The following is a 15,941-nucleotide window of genomic DNA, read 5'->3' on the forward strand; positions in this document are numbered from 1 at the left end:
TTGCTCTCTCTGCTACTAAAACGCCAAGCAGTCCTTATGAACCAACAGGACCCTGAACAGCTTCCACCCCAAGCCATAAGGCTACTTAATAGTTAACCAAACAGATACCCAAACTATCTGCATTGACCCTCTATGCACTAACCCTTTTGACTCATCACATACGCTGCTGCTACTTTTTATTATCTATCTGGTTGCCTCGTCACTTTATCCTCACCTATATGTACATGCAGTGCATTCAGAAAGTATTCACAACCCTTGAGCTTTGCATACCTGGATTGTACAATATTTAAATTATTCAAGCTCTGTTAAGTTGGTTGTTGATCATTGCTAGACACCCATTTTCAAGTCTTACCATAGATTTTCAAGCAGATTTAAGTCAAAACTGTAACTAAACCAGAAAAAATGCAGTCTTGGTAAGCAACTTCAGTATACATGTGGCCTTGTATTTTAGGTTATTGTCCTGCTAAAAGGTGAATTTATCTCCCAGTGTCTGTTGTAAAGCAGACCTAAGCAGGTTTTCCTCAAGGATTTTGCCTGTGTTTAGCTCTATTACATTTACTTTTTATCCTAAATAAGTCCCTAGTCCTTGCAGATGACAAGCATACCCATAACATAATGCAGCCACAACCATATTTGAAAAAATGAAGAGTGGTACTCAGTGACGTGTTGTGTTTGCCCCAAACGTAACACTTTTGTATTCAGGACAGAAAGTCAAATCAAATCAAAGGTTATTGGTTACATACACATGGTTAGCAGATGTTAATGCGAGTGTTGCGAAATGCTTGTGCTTCTAGTTCCGACCGTGCAGTAATATCTAACAAGTAATCTAACAATTTCACAACAACTACCTTATATACACAGTGTAACGGAATTAATAAGAATATGCACATGTAAATATATGGATGAGCGATGGCCGTGCAGCAAAGGCAAGATGCAGTAGATGGTATAGAATACAGTATATACATATGAGATGAGTAATGTAGGGTATGTAAACATGATATAAAGTAGCATTGTTTAAAGTGACTACTGATACATTTATTACATTCAATTATTTATTATTAAAGTGGCTGGAGATTTGAGTCAGTATGTTGGCAGCAGCCACTCAATGTTAGTGATGGCTGTTTAACAGTCTGATGGCCTTGAGATAGAAGCTGTTTTTCAGTCTCTCGGTCCCAGCTTTAATGCACCTGTACTGACCTCGCCTTCTGGATGATAGCGGGGTGAACAGGCAGTGGCTCGGGTGGTTGTTGTCCTTGATGATCATTTTGGCCTTCCTGTGACATCGGGTGGTGTAGGTGTCCTGGAGGGCAGGTAGTTTGCCCACGGGGATGCGTTGTGCAGACCACACTACCCTCTGGAGATCCTTAAGGTTGTGGGCTGTATCACCAGGTGGTGATACAGCCCGACCGGATGCTCTCGATTGTGCATCTGTAAAATGTCAAGCCAAATTTCTTCAGCCTCCTGAGGTTGAAGAGGTGTTGTTGCGCCTTCTTCACCACGCTGTCTGTGTGGGTGGACCATTTCAGTTTGTCCGTGATGTGTACGCTGAGGAACTTTCCACCTTCTCCACTACTGTCCCGTCAATGTGGACAGGGGGAGCTCCCTCTGCTGTTTCCTGAAGTCCACGATCATCTCCTTTGTTTTTTTGACGTTGAGTGTGAGGTTATTTTCCTGACACCACACTCCGAGGGCCCTCACCTCCTCCCTGTAGGCCGTCTTGTCGTTGTTGGTAATCAAGCCTACCACTGTAGTGTCGTCTGCAAACTAGATTGAGTTGCATGGTGTGCATGGCCAAGACACCTACACCACCCGATGTCACAGGAAGGCCATAAAGATCATCAAGGACAACAACCGTCCGAGCCACTGCCTGTTCACCCCGCTATCATCCAGAAGGCGAGGTCAGTACAGGTGCATCAAAGCAGGGACCGAGAGCTTCTATCTCAAGGCCATCAGACTGTTAAATAGCCACCACTAACATTGAGTGGCTGCTGCCAACATATTGACTCAACTCCAGCCACTTTAATAATGGGAATTGATGTAAAAAATGTATCACTAGCCACTTTAAACAATGCCACTTAATATAATGTTTACATACCCTACATTACTCATCTCATATATATATACTGTACCAGATACCATCTACTGCATCTTGCCTATGCCGTTCTGTACCATCACTCATTCATATATCTTTATGTACATATTCTTTATCCCTTTACACTTGTATGTATAAGGTAGCAGTTGTGGAATTGTTAGGTTAGATTACTCGTTGGTTACTACTGCATTGTCGGAACTAGAAGCACAAGCATTTCGCTACACTCGCATTAACATCTGCTAACCATGTGTGTGACAAATTAAATTTGATTTGATAGTCATTCAAAAATCATGTTAATCATGAGTCATAAGTCCATGCAACTTATGTGACTTGTTAAGCATCATTTTACTTGTGTACTTATTTAGGCTTGCCATAACAAAAGGGGTTGAATACTTAAGAGACTCAAGACATTTCAGCTTTTCATTTGTTATTAATTGGTCAAAAACAATTATCAAAAATTCCACTTGACATTCATTATGGGATATTGTGTGTAGATCAGTTACCCAACATCTCAATTTAATCCATAAAAAATTCAAGGGATGTGAATAGTTTCTGAAGGCACAGTATCTACCTCATTTACCTCGTACCGCTGCACATCGACTAGGTACTGGTACTGCTGTTAGCACGCTAGCTAGCCAAACATAACAAAGAGAGACAGGAAGATAGGAGAAGAGTAAGACACATTGGCTGACGACTTAGTAAAACTTTTAAACCTCCAGAAACCCTCCTGAAATCCCTCCAGAAACCCTCCTGAAATCCCACTGCATGTGAAAAGGGTCTGGCCAGGCACTGGGGTGTTGATGAAAAATGGATCAGGCCTTGTTAGAGCGGAGGTGGTGCCAGCGCACGGCGTGCAGGGAGGGATGGAGGGGGCAGCATGTGTGTGCTGCTGCATTATGTATGAGGGCCTGTCTGTTGGATTATTCACAAGGCCAGAGACTCCTCAGGTGAGGGCAACGCAGCACCACAGCCAAACAGGCCTGTTCTTTCTTAGTGTGTGTGTGTGTGTGTGTGTGTGTGCAGACTTTTTCACAGCTGGCTGGTGGACACTTAAACACTCATACACACCTTCTTTACCATCATATTGTAGTAGGCACATGCAAGATGTATATGCAGAGAAGAATAGGAAGCATAGCTACATTCACAAGCTCACACACCCCGCACGGTGCTTTGTGCTGCCGATACTTTCCCTCTCCCAACCTCCCGTTGCACCCCTGTGTCCGACAGAGACACACAGGTCATTTCCCTGCTCTGCCTGGTAATTGCACAGTAATACTTCATTATGACAGGCTGTAATTTGTGACCAGACACTTCAAAGCAGCAACAACCTCTTCACGGGTGGCCACGGTTACTGTAAGTCCACCCAACGGTCGTTCTGTTTGGACTGCTATTGTTTTTGGCTAACCGGAACCTTCCAAAATACACACGGAACGGCAATCACAGCGTATTTCTGCGTTATAATTGTGGTGCTGATTACAAAGTATAGGATAAATGGCTGAAATTGGGGCCGGCTGGAGAGCCAAAGAGAACACACAGTAGAACTAACAGTGAACAGGAGAGAGACTTCTAGTCAGACACTGTGGAGGAGCTGAAACTTCTCCTTGGTAGTCAGTTGTTGACCTGGGGTGTGTTCAGGAGGACTAAACGTTCAGACGTGTTGCAAAAAACACTTTGAAGATCGATGAGTTGCATTCAAGGATTAATGTTCGGGATGTTATGGTATTGACAGATACCCCCAGGGTAGTGGAGTGTGAGGGGGGCAGTGTGTATAATGTGTGTGTTGCATGTCTACAGTATGGAGTGAGAGATGGGGCGATGTAGGGTAGACCGAGAGACAGAGAGTGGACGACCTATGGACGTCCACTCATGCTGCTTATTTGGGTTGGGGGTTGGAGACATTCAGTATCCAGGTCAGGAGACACGGTTCCCACTCAGACTTAACTGTGTTCACTCAGGGCTTACTCAGGCTTAGCCGTTTGGTTTTTACCCCAAAATGAAACAGCTTTATTCATTTGTTAGGGTCAGTAGTTTATTAGGAGAATGCAGTAGTGTGTGGAGATACATATGCTGTGTCTGTCTCTATCATACACAACAGAGGAGTACATGAAGGCCCAATCTGTGAGGGAAGTCAGAAAAGGTGTAGCCTACACACTGATGGAATACAATGTCTACTGCATAGGCTGGCTGTATAGTGTTAAGAGTGTACAACAGGGTGTGCAGTACTAACCGTAGACCTGTGAGTCCAGAGATAATTATTGGGTTGAAACAAAGCCCTGCCACCTCCCCTTCATCCCTTAGTATAAATAATTTAACACACGGTCACACATCACACTCTAGCACAAACACACACTCTGCTCCTGGCTCTCCTTGTGTTCATTATACACACATCACACTCTAGCACAAACACTAACACACACTCTGCTATTGGCTCTCCTTGTTGTGTTCATTATACACACACTCTGCTCCTGGCTCTCCTTGTTGTGTTCATTATACACACACGGTCACACATCACACTCTAGCACAAACACACACTCTGCTACTGGCTCTCCTTGTTGTGTTCATTATACACACACACATCACACTCTAGTACAAACACACACTCTGCTACTGGCTCTCCTTGTTGTGTTCATTATACACACACTCTGCTCCTGGCTCTCCTTGTTGTGTTCATTATACACACACGGTCACACACACGGTCACACACACAGAGCCAAGGGGCTACACCACGCAAGGATGTCTCTCTCTCTCACACACTACACACACACACACACACACACACACACACACACACAGTTATGGTATCACGCTCGGATGAGCTGGTGTTTCTCTAACCACATCAAAACTGAAAGGAGCAGTCGCGCATGAATGTACAGTACCAGTCAAAAGTTGACACACCTACTCATTCAAGGGTTTTTCTTCATTTTTACTATTTTCTACATTGTAGAATGATAGTGAAGACATCAAAACTATAAAATGACAGATCATGTAGTAACCAAAAAAATGAAAATATAGATTTGCACACTCTGGGCATTTTCTCAACCAGCTTGAAGGAGTTCCCACATATGTTGAGCAATTGTTGGCTGCTTTTCCTTCACTTTGCGGTCTAACTCATCCCAAACCATCTCAATTGGGCGATTGTGAAGGCCTGGTCATCTGATGCAGCACTCCATCACTCTCCTAGCCCTTACACAGCCTGGAGGTGTGTTTTGGGTCATTGTCCTGTTGAAAAAGCAATGATAGTCCCACTAAGCAGAAACCAAATGGGATGACGTATCACTGCAGAATGCTGTGGTAGCCATGCTGGTTAAGTGTGCCTTGAATTGTAAATAAATAAATCACAGACAGTGTCACCAGCAAAGCACCCCCATACCATCACTCCTCCTCCTCCAAGCTTCACGGTGGGAACCACACATGCAGAGATCCGTTCACCTACTCTGCGTCTCACAAAGACATGGCAGTTGGAACCAAAAATCTCAGATTTGGACTCATCAGACCAAAAGACAGATTTCCACCGGTCTAATGTCCATTGCTCGTGTTTCTTGGCCCAAGCAAGTGTGTTCTTCTTATTGGTGTCCTTCAGTAGTGGTTTCTTTGCATCAATTCGACCATGAAGGCCTGATTCACGCAGTCTCCTCTGAAAAGTTGATGTTGAGATGTGTCTGTTACTTGAACTCTGAAGCATTTATTTGGGATGCAATCTGTGGTGCAGTTAACTCTAATGAACTTATCCTCTAAAGCAGGTGGCAACTCTGGGTCTTCCTTTCCTGTGGCGGTCCTCATGAGAGCCAGTTTTATCATTGCGCTTGATGGTTTTTGCGACTGCACTTTCAAAGTTCTTTAAATGTTCTGCATTGACTGACCTTCATGTCTTAAAGTAATGGATTGTCGTTTCTCTTTGCTCATCTGAGCTGTTCTTGCCATAATTTGGACTTCGTCTTTTACCAAATAGGGCTATCTTCTGTATACTACCCCTACCTTGTCACAACACAACTGGCTCAAACGCATTAAGGAGGAAAGAAATTCCACAAATTAACAAGTCACACCTGTTCATTGAAATTCCATTCCAGGTGACTACCTCATGAAGCTGGTTGAGAGAATGCCAAGAGTGTGCAAAGCGGTCAAGGCAAAGGTTGGCTACTTTGAACAATCTCAAATATAACATGTATTTTGATTTGTGTAACACTTTTGTGGTTACTACATGATCCCATATGTGTTATTTCATAGTTTTGATGTCTTCACTATTATTCTACAATGTAGAAAATAGTACAAATCAAGAAACTCTGGAATGAGTAGGTGTTCTAAAACTTTGACTGGTACTGTAAGTGTGTGTGTAGGAAAGTATACAGGTATTCATCTGTGCGTGTGGGCCAGAAATGTGAGACAGACTTCACCTTAGGCTTTGACTTTAATGTCTCTACAGGCAGTCAACATTAGAGCAACAATGACCATGTCTATATATTATACAGTCCATCAATGTCTGTATAGTTTTATAACGTCATCATGTAATGTAAACAATGCAACCATGTTACTGTACAGCAATATAACGTTAATGTGCATACAGCACAGGACAACACGGAAACAGACATGTTACAAATATCACAAATATGGAAAAATATCCTACAAATATTAGAATGTTTACATCGACAGACAAAATAAAAGCCCTCCTGGTAGGGAGGGGCTTCGCTTGTGAATATCTCTAGGATTAACACATTAACCACAGGACAGGAGTGATTGAGGTATACACCTGGCTATCCACCGAGTGTACAAAACATTGGGAACACCTGCTCTTTCCATAACATACTGTAGACATGAAAGCTATGATCCCTTATTAATCACTTGTTAAACCCACTTCAATCAGTGTTGATGAAGGGGATTTTTATGCCTTGAGGGATGGATTGGTATGTGTGCTATTCAGAAGGTGAATGGGCAAGACAAAAGTGAAGTGCCTTTGAACGGGTATGGTATTGCCAGGCGCACCGGTTTGAGTGTGTCAAGAACTGTAACGCTGCTGAGTTTTTCACAGTGTCCCGTGTGTATCAAGAATGGTCCACCACCCAAAGGACATCCAGCCAACTTGATAACTGTGGGAAGCAATGGGAGTCAACATGGGCCTGCATCCCTGTGGAACACCTGACACCTTGCACAGTCCATGCACCGACAAAAATATTCTGAAGGTGTTCCTAATGTTTTGTACACTCAGGGCAGTGTTGGAGAGGGGAGGGGGTATATTTTGTACACTCAGGGCAGTGTTGGAGAGGGGAGGGGGTATGTTTTGTACACTCAGGGCAGTGTTGGAGAGGGGAGGGGGTATATTTTGTACACTCAGGGCAGTGTTGGAGAGGGGAGGGGGTATATTTTGTACACTCAGGGCAGTGTTGGAGAGGGGAGGGGGTATATTTTGTACACTCAGGGCAGTGTTGGAGAGGGGAGGGGGTATATTTTGTACACTCAGGGCAGTGTTGGAGAGGGGAGGGGGTATATTTTGACAGATGGAGGAGAGAGCTACTCTTACACATAGGTCATCTTCACACAGCCCTGGCATTCATGTGCACTACTAACCGCCTTTTGTCAAAAAGAAAAGAAAAACACACATTCTGCTCATAAGCCATACTATACAATATGAGGCTTGTTCCCAGCCCCTGAGGGCGAATGCTGTTCAGTGTTCACTGTGCCTACCCATATGTAGCAATACAACACATCCAGCACACAATGAGAGAGGCAGCTGGGGCCACTTTCACTCAGTTTACAGCTGCAGGCTGATACTGCTCTGACCTGGCAGCCATTTTGGGGTCAATCTCTGAGCTGACGAAGTCAACACTCCGGCTCCTGAAAACAACTTTGGACTGCTGTGATCGGAGTGCTTTTTTACAGTGGGGTTCGCAGGGTCTCTTCTTGTGGTCCTACCCTCATGGTAGACAGACAGACGTCCTCTGTACTCTACGGAACCACCCAGCGCTGGCCTGCGGGGTCCTCTCCTCCATCTATCCTCTCGCCTTTCCTCTTCACTCCCTCACAGCGCTGGCCTGCGGGGTCCTCTCCTCCATCTCTCCTTTCCACTTCACTCCCTCACAGCGCTGGCCTGCGGGGTCCTCTCCTCCATCTCTCCTCTCACCTTTCCTCTTCACTCCCTCACAGCGCTGGCCTGCGGGGTCCTCTCCTCCATCTCTCCTTTCCTCTTCACTCCCTCACAGCGCTGGCCTGCGGGGTCCTCTCCTCCATCTCTCCTCTCGCCTTTCCTCTTCACTCCCTCACAGCGCTGGCCTGCGGGGTCCTCTCCTCCATCTATCCTCTCACCTTTCCTCTTCACTCCCTCCCAGTGCTGGCCTGCGGGGTCCTCTCCTCCATCTCTCCTTTCCTCTTCACTCCCTCACAGCGCTGGCCTGCGGGGTCCTCTCCTAAATCTCTCCTTTCCTCTTCACTCCCTCACAGCGCTGGCCTGCGGGGTCCTCTCCTCCATCTCTCCTTTCCTCTTCACTCCCTCACAGCGCTGGCCTACGGGGTCCTCTCCTCCATCTCTCCTCTCACCTTTCCTCTTCACTCCCTCACAGCGCTGGCCTGCGGGGTCCTCTCCTCCATCTATTCTCTCACCTTTCCTCTTCACTCCCTCACAGCGCTGGCCTGCGGGGTCCTCTCCTCCATCTCTCCTCTCACCTTTCCTCTTCACTCCCTCACAGCGCTGGCCTGCGGGGTCCTCTCCTCCATCTCTCCTTTCCTCTTCACTCCCTCACAGCGCTGGCCTGCGGGGTCCTCTCCTCCATCTATCCTCTCACCTTTCCTCTTCACTCCCTCACAGCGCTGGCCTGCGGGGTCCTCTCCTCCATCTCTCCTCTCACCTTTCCTCTTCACTCCCTCACAGCGCTGGCCTGCGGGGTCCTCTCCTCCATCTCTCCTTTCCTCTTCACTCCCTCACAGCGCTGGCCTGCGGGGTCCTCTCCTCCATCTCTCCTCTCCTCTTCACTCCCTCACAGCGCTGGCCTGCGGGGTCCTCTCCTCCATCTCTCCTCTCACCTTTCCTCTTCACTCCCTCACAGCGCTGGCCTGCGGGGTCCTCTCCTCCATCTCTCCTTTCCTCTTCACTCCCTCACAGCGCTGGCCTGCGGGGTCCTCTCCTCCATCTCTCCTCTCGCCTTCCCTCTTCACTCCCTCCCAATGATGGCAAATCAATAAAGGAAGTGGAGGGAGATGGTGGAATGTAAATGCATGCTTTAAAACAGAAAAGCCGAGCAAAATACAAAGAAATGACAAATAAATATAACTATGGGCAGAACCGGCCTCCCTCAGGATATACCTGCAGAAAACAAAACACAAACAAAAAAACAGTGTCGTTTTAAATGGATTTTCCATCTGTTTTTTTCCCACCCAGCATGCAACTCCATTCCATCATTATACTGAGCTACTGTTTTCGGAGGGAGCTACTGTTTTCGGAGGGGGCGGTGTGATCGAGAGTGATGGGTACATGCAACCTATCAGAAGCCTACTAGATAGTCTGGACACGCCTCTTTTGTGTATCCTAGGCCGGGCACACCTTTTACTGTTTCCAAGCCAAGTAAAAAGGAAAAGGTTTTTTTCCCCAGTTCTTCTAAATGACCCATTCGGCTGGCCATGGTGCCTTCTGAATAAGAGAGGAAGGGCACAGAGGAGACAGCAGAGCAACCTGCTCCAGCTCAGAACAAGGAATAATAGAGCATGTACCAGAGAGTCAAACTACACACACAAAGGAAGCACAAATACACCATTTTTCCTTGGCTCTGACTGGCATCAGGGTAACGTTTATATCAGGTCAAAGCAGTAATGACTCAAAACTCAAATGCGAATTGGGAAAAAACCTTTAGTACAGTATTCATGTGTTTAAGTTTGTGTGTTGGACTGGATAAACGCTCATGTATGACTGGGTGTGTCGCTGAGTAATGCAAAAGTGTTAATGTGTGTGTGTGTTGCAAGTAGTGGTCTGTGCTGCCTGTCTGTCATTGGTCTAATTATGTGCAGGTCCTGTGTGTGTGTGTGTGTGTGTGTGTGTGTGTGTGTGTGTGTGTGTGTGTGTGTACAGGCCTGTATGGATAATGAGTGCAGTGTGCAGCAGAGCTCAGATTTGCCCATCTTAACTCAATTAAAATGAAGGGAGCAGCAGCTGACCCCCACGTGAACTACTGCTCTGCTTCCATCTCTCCCCTCCTCAGATGAGTCTTGTCTCTCTGTCTGTCTGCTCACTAATCATGCTCCCAAACTAGCAACCCAACCTACCGCCCACAAGCACCGCCTGAATGTGAGAAAGAGATGAGGTGTGTATGGCATGTCTGGCTGATCTTTAAACATACACATTAATGCTCACATATACCAAACACAGACACACAAATCAACACAGTCAGGTTTGGGATCAGTTCCATTTCAATTCCAGTCAATTCAGGACATGTACTGAAATTCCAATTCTTTTTCAATTAGGAATATTAGACATTTGGAATTACTTTCTGAATTGACCACAATCCTGCTGAGTCAGCTACGCAAAGAGTAGTTTTTCACTGAGCAGTTATATTAGCTTAAAGTTTAACGTTACTTCTCTTTCTCACACTACCAGCGTGCCTGTGTTTGCCTGGGGTGAGAGAGCCATTATCACGCCACTGAGGAAGAAAATGGGGGTGTACACAGGAAGAGGGGTGGCAGCAATGTGCACTGACCATTAACAGAGGAAGAGGAAGAGATCGAGAGACAGAGACAGAGACAGAGAGAGAGAGAGAGAGAGACAGAGAGAGAGACAGAGAGAGAGAGAGAGAGAGAGACAGAGACAGAGAGAGAGAGAGAGAGAGAGAGAGAGAAAGAGAGAGAGAGAGAGAGAAAGGCCAGGTTATAAATATCCAGCGTTTAACATGCACCGGCATGTCACAGGAAAATTGAGAGTTGAGCTTGGATGACCGCAGGGAACTAAACTAAAAGTGTGTGAGCGAGAGAGAGCGCGCGCGCGTGTGTGTTTAGGGGAAGTGTGTGTGGGATGCTTTTCTGTAGCAATGCTAAACACATTTCTGGCCCCTAAAACATTGACTAGACTAGGATCAAAAAATGTGTCTGAAAGTGACAGAGAAATATCAAAGTACAGCTCAGTTCAGTATAATATGTGCCTCCATAGAGACTACAGTGTTTCTACTGACATGGAGACCTGACACCTGCACTGGTCAGTCTGCTCCGTTCTACACAGAGAAAGAGAGAGAGAAACCAGGCAGCTGACCTTCAACAAAACAACCACGACCCCCCTTGCCCAGGACAATCACACCACTTGTGTTTAAGGAGGTGACAACCCCCCACTCCATAATAAATATGCTAAATGTATCTACAGTCCAGCGAGCCAAGGGTTAAGCCTTGAGGATACAGGCAGCGTGGGTGCCTCCCTTCGTCTCTCTCTAAAAACAAAGGAATGATGGCTCCTCAACCATCTGTTCAGAATGCAACAGCTGTTTGCAGCAGAGCATTTTTGTCTAATTTGCCCGAAAGAGATATTTTAAAAAGCGGGGGCATTTATTTACATAACGGGCACAGGGCTGGGCACACAGACAACAACAACACATACCCCCTGGCCACCCATTCCTCATTCACCGCGCTCCAGATGGAAATGAAAAGGGAACCTTTTTTTCTCTCCACCTCCTGCTCTCTAATAGAATGATGAGCGGAGCGGGTAACGACTGCGGGACCACAAGTGAGAGTGATGCGATAGAGAGCCCATCCTAATGGAAGTGACTGACTATATTAGCACAGTACAGTGGTGCGGTGGACATTACATTACCAACGCTCACTAGGCTCATGTTTATGGAGGACAGAGGGAGGGAGGCAACCAGCCCAGCAGATCTGTAAGAACCATTAGTGTCAATATGCTAGCCCAGCACCCGGCAGCCATTACCGCTCCAGGTCTGGAGAACAGTAGAATACCATTAACAGATAACACACTAAGAATAACATTCAGTGACTCTTAGATGATCATTCAGTGTTTATCTGCGTCTCAAATGGCACCCAGTTCCCTACACAGTGCACTACTTTTGACCAGGGCCCTAAGGAAGTAGGGTGCCCATTTGGGATGCAGGTAGTGTACGGGTGTCAGTGTTAAGGTCAGCGCCTTGCTGCATGCTAATGCTCCCAGCTTTAAAGGCTAGGAGAGTGAGAGAGCTAGCAATGGTGAGGCTAGCATTGAAGCTATAGTCATGTGACTAACAGTGGGATTGCATTAAACCAACATGGGCTGAAAACTGTTGGACTCTCAATCGTTCCGTGATACATTACTACTTTCGGTCTCTGCTGTCATTGGGTGATCCCAGTGGTGACACCTCTGGAGACTACTGTAAATGAACAACGACTGTGGTCTCACCCTGCCACCACGGCGCCTGCCTCTTTTACCAATGGAAACGACAGGAAGAGAGCAGAGACACTGACATGTCATCAAGGCATCTGCTCAGATGATCTCACACTAAATAAGACATCCTTCAACCTTTAATGGGACAGCTACCAGCTCTGTTGTCGTCACTCTGTGGATCAGAGCCCCAACACAACTGAGAGGTCAGTGTGTGTTTCTGCGTGCCAGAGTGTTGCATGCCTTTGCAGTACAAACCTAATGTGAAAGATCCGCGTTTATGTGTGTATGTCTGAGCTCTGAGTGTGTGGTATGTGAGTGTGTGTATGTGTATGTCTGAGCTCTGAGTGGTGTGTGTGTGTGTGTGTCTGAGTTCTGAGTGGTGTGTGTGTGGTGTGTGTGTGTATGTCTGAGCTCTGAGTGTGTGGTGTGTGTGTATGTCTGAGCTCTGAGTGGTGTGGTGTGTGTGTGTGTGTGTATGTCTGAGCTCTGAGTGTGTGGTGTGTGTGTATGTCTGAGCTCTGAGTGGTGTGGTGTGTGGCTGTGTGGTGTGTGTGGGTGTGTGTATGTCTGAGCTCTGAGTGGTGTGTGTGTGTGTATGTGGTGTGTATGTATGAGCTCTGAGTGTGTGTGTGTGGTTGTGTGTGTGTATGTCTGAGCTCTGAGAGGTGTGTGTGTGTGTGTGTGTGTATGTGGTGTGTATGTCTGAGCTCTGAGTGTGTGTGTGTGTGTGTGTGGTTGCGTGTGTGTGTATGTCTGAGCTCTGAGTGGTGTGTGTGTGTGGTTGTGTGGTGTGTGTGTGTATCTCTGAGCTCTGAGTGGTGTGTGTGTATGTCTGAGTGGTGTGGTGTGTGTGTGGTTGTGTGTTCCCAGAATTAATAACCAACAGAAAGATCAGAGCTCAGTGAAACTGTCACGATCTCACACTGATATAAATTGTGACAAAAAATATGCCGCTTTCTGCAGCAATAGTGCCTCGCCCTGTGATGTGAGCTCAATACTCACTCTTTACTGTATGATCATTCAGCCTACTGTACCATGTTTCATATCTCTATCATCTAATATAGCCAGCTGACACTACTATTATACCAGATATGGAACAACCATATAAACCAAGACACACTCCTGTATGTGTAGTGGGACTCCTGCTCCAGCCTCGCTCCCTGGGCCATGGCCAGATGTCCTGAGCTCGCCCCACTACTCGGTACCATGTTAGCCTTGCATGACAGCCAGCCTTAAACACACAGCCGGACAGATGGGTGAAGAGGTGGGCTGCGTCACGTGTGAAGTGAAAAGAGTGAGGGGAATGTGCGTCTTGCTTTTGAATAGCCTCATTCACTCCAACTAGGAACAGTCAAGAGGAGAGATGGTTTCATGCAGATGTGTGTGTGTGTCTACATTTCTTACTTGTTTATGAGGGTGAGCCTCTTGGCAGAACTTAATGAACCAAGAACGACCTTGATCAGCACCAGAGAACATAGGGAGCCTCTCCTCCACCCCTCCCTCCCTCTCTGTCCCTCCTTTGCCCTCACATTCATCAAGTGTGTGGTTTTGATCTCCAATCAGCCTCCACTGCCTTCAGGGCATTCACTGGCCTGCACAGATCACTACACATACACACCTAAGCACGCCGGCAAGGCTTCAGCAGGCATCCTTTACCACATTTAGCGTTTGATTAAGTCTGGGCAAAGTTCATGTAAAAAGGCCATGACCAGGATAAATTATTTGAAAGAGAGGGAGACAGAACGAGAACAAGGGAGAGAGAGAGAAATAAAGAGAGAGAGAGTGAGAACAAGGGAGAGAGAGAGAAATAAAGAGAGAGAGAGTGAGGGAGACAAAACGAGAACAAAGGAGAGAGAGAGAAATAAAGAGAGAGAGAGTGAGAACAAGGGAGAGAGAGAGAAATAAAGAGAGAGAGAGTGAGGGAGACAAAACGAGAACAAAGGAGAGAGAGAGAAATAAAGAGAGAGAGAGTGAGAACAAGGGAGAGAGAGAGAAATAAAGAGAGAGAGAGTGAGGGAGACAAAACGAGAACAAAGGAGAGAGAGAGAAATAAAGAGAGAGAGAGTGAGAACAAGGGAGAGAGAGAGAAATAAAGAGAGAGAGAGTGAGGGAGACAAAACGAGAACAAAGGAGAGAGAGAGAAATATAGAGAGAGAGTGAGGGAGACAGAACAAGAACAAGGGAGAGAGAGAGAAATAAAGAGAGTGAGGGAGACAGAACGAGAACAAGAGAGAGAAATAGAGAGAGAGAGAAATAAACAGAGAGAGTAAGGGTGGGAGACAGAACGAGAACAAGAGAGAGAGAAATAGAGAGAGAGAGAAATAAACAGAGAGAGTAAGGGTGGGAGACAGAACGAGAACAAGAGAGAGAGAGAAATAGAGAGAGAGAAATAAACAGAGAGAGTAAGGGTGGGAGACAGAACGAGAACAAGAGAGAGAGAGAAATAGAGAGAGAGAAATAAAGAGAGAGAGTAAGGGTGGGAGACAGAACGAGAACAAGAGAGAGAGAAATAAAGAGAGAGAGAAATAAAGAGAGAGAGTGAGGGAGGGAGACAGAACGAGAACAAGAGAGAGAGAGAAATAAAGAGAGAGTGTGAGGGAGAAAACATTACCCTTTGCTTTACCTTTCCTTTGCTTTACCTTTTTTTTACATGCTGCCTCTGCAACTGCTGCCAAGGGACATTAACACTAAAAGGGTTCCATAACACATCATAACTCCATGTTAAATGAAACAACAACGACAAGAGTAGCACCGAGGGCTCTACCGTTCTACACCCCCCATCCCGCCACTCCATCTCGGTCTCACTGCAGTCTTTAGCCGTTGGCATGGCGACAGGTCATTCGTTGCACTTACATTTTGAGAAGTTATTTTTGGAGCGGGTGGCATGATCCCCCCCAACAACACTCAGGTTACTAGGAGACCGAAGGATTTGAGGATCTTCTCTCAGGCCGAGCCCCAAATGGCACCCTATTCCCTACATATTGCATTACTTTTCACCAGATTCCTACGATCCCTGGTCAAAAGAAGTGCACTTTGTAGGGAATAGGGTGCCATTTGGGACACACCCTCAGTGCCAGATTACTGGATTACTTCCTTCATACATCTGCTTTACTGTGAGAGAATAACATCATGAAGTTTTTACCCTGCTAAACTAAATCTGTCTGTTCAAAAGCTTGGCCCCTAAACACACACATATACATCTCTCTCTCTCTCTCTCTCTCTCTCGTCGTTCTTTAAATCTCAATTTCTTGCCAAATCCCTCTTCTCACTCAATCCTCTCATCTGTTTTCAAAACCAGGAGGCTCTTTTTATGTTTGTGTTTTTACAGTGCAAAAACAAAGTGACAGTGACAAACCGGACGGGAGGCGACTAAACACACACACTCCCAAGACTCTCTTCCGCTTGCCAAATGACAAAACCAGGCCACACCATTTCAATTATGGGGGAGATATTGGATAATAAAATGCTGATGTTGTAGTCTTTAGGAGATGAGCTCTTCCACTGAACCCGTGTTGAGGC

At 46.2% G+C, this 15,941-nt stretch overlaps 1 protein-coding gene across 14 annotated transcripts in view; it reads right to left on the reverse strand.

Moving 5' to 3' along the window:
- LOC110503843 (BCAS3 microtubule associated cell migration factor) overlaps window positions 1-15,941 on the reverse strand; it is a 340,843-nt gene that overhangs the window by 142,404 nt on the left and 182,498 nt on the right. For 2 of the 14 annotated variants that reach the window (XM_090218460.1, XM_090218459.1), the window contains exon 23: window positions 7,447-9,380. The exons of 10 other annotated variants lie outside the window; for them this stretch is intronic. In XM_090218460.1, the coding sequence (XP_090074586.1) occupies window positions 9,370-9,380 (11 nt within the window). In that variant the 3' untranslated portion in view covers window positions 7,447-9,369. Of the gene's footprint in view, window positions 1-7,446; window positions 9,381-15,941 lie in introns of those variants that run through there. 2 more of the 14 variants (XM_090218458.1, XM_021582403.3) reach the window with 1 other exon arrangement.

Source organism: Oncorhynchus mykiss, chromosome 24, assembly GCF_057628025.1.
Source record: "Oncorhynchus mykiss isolate SJ-2025 chromosome 24, ASM5762802v1, whole genome shotgun sequence".
Taxonomy (NCBI): Eukaryota; Metazoa; Chordata; class Actinopteri; order Salmoniformes; family Salmonidae; genus Oncorhynchus; species Oncorhynchus mykiss.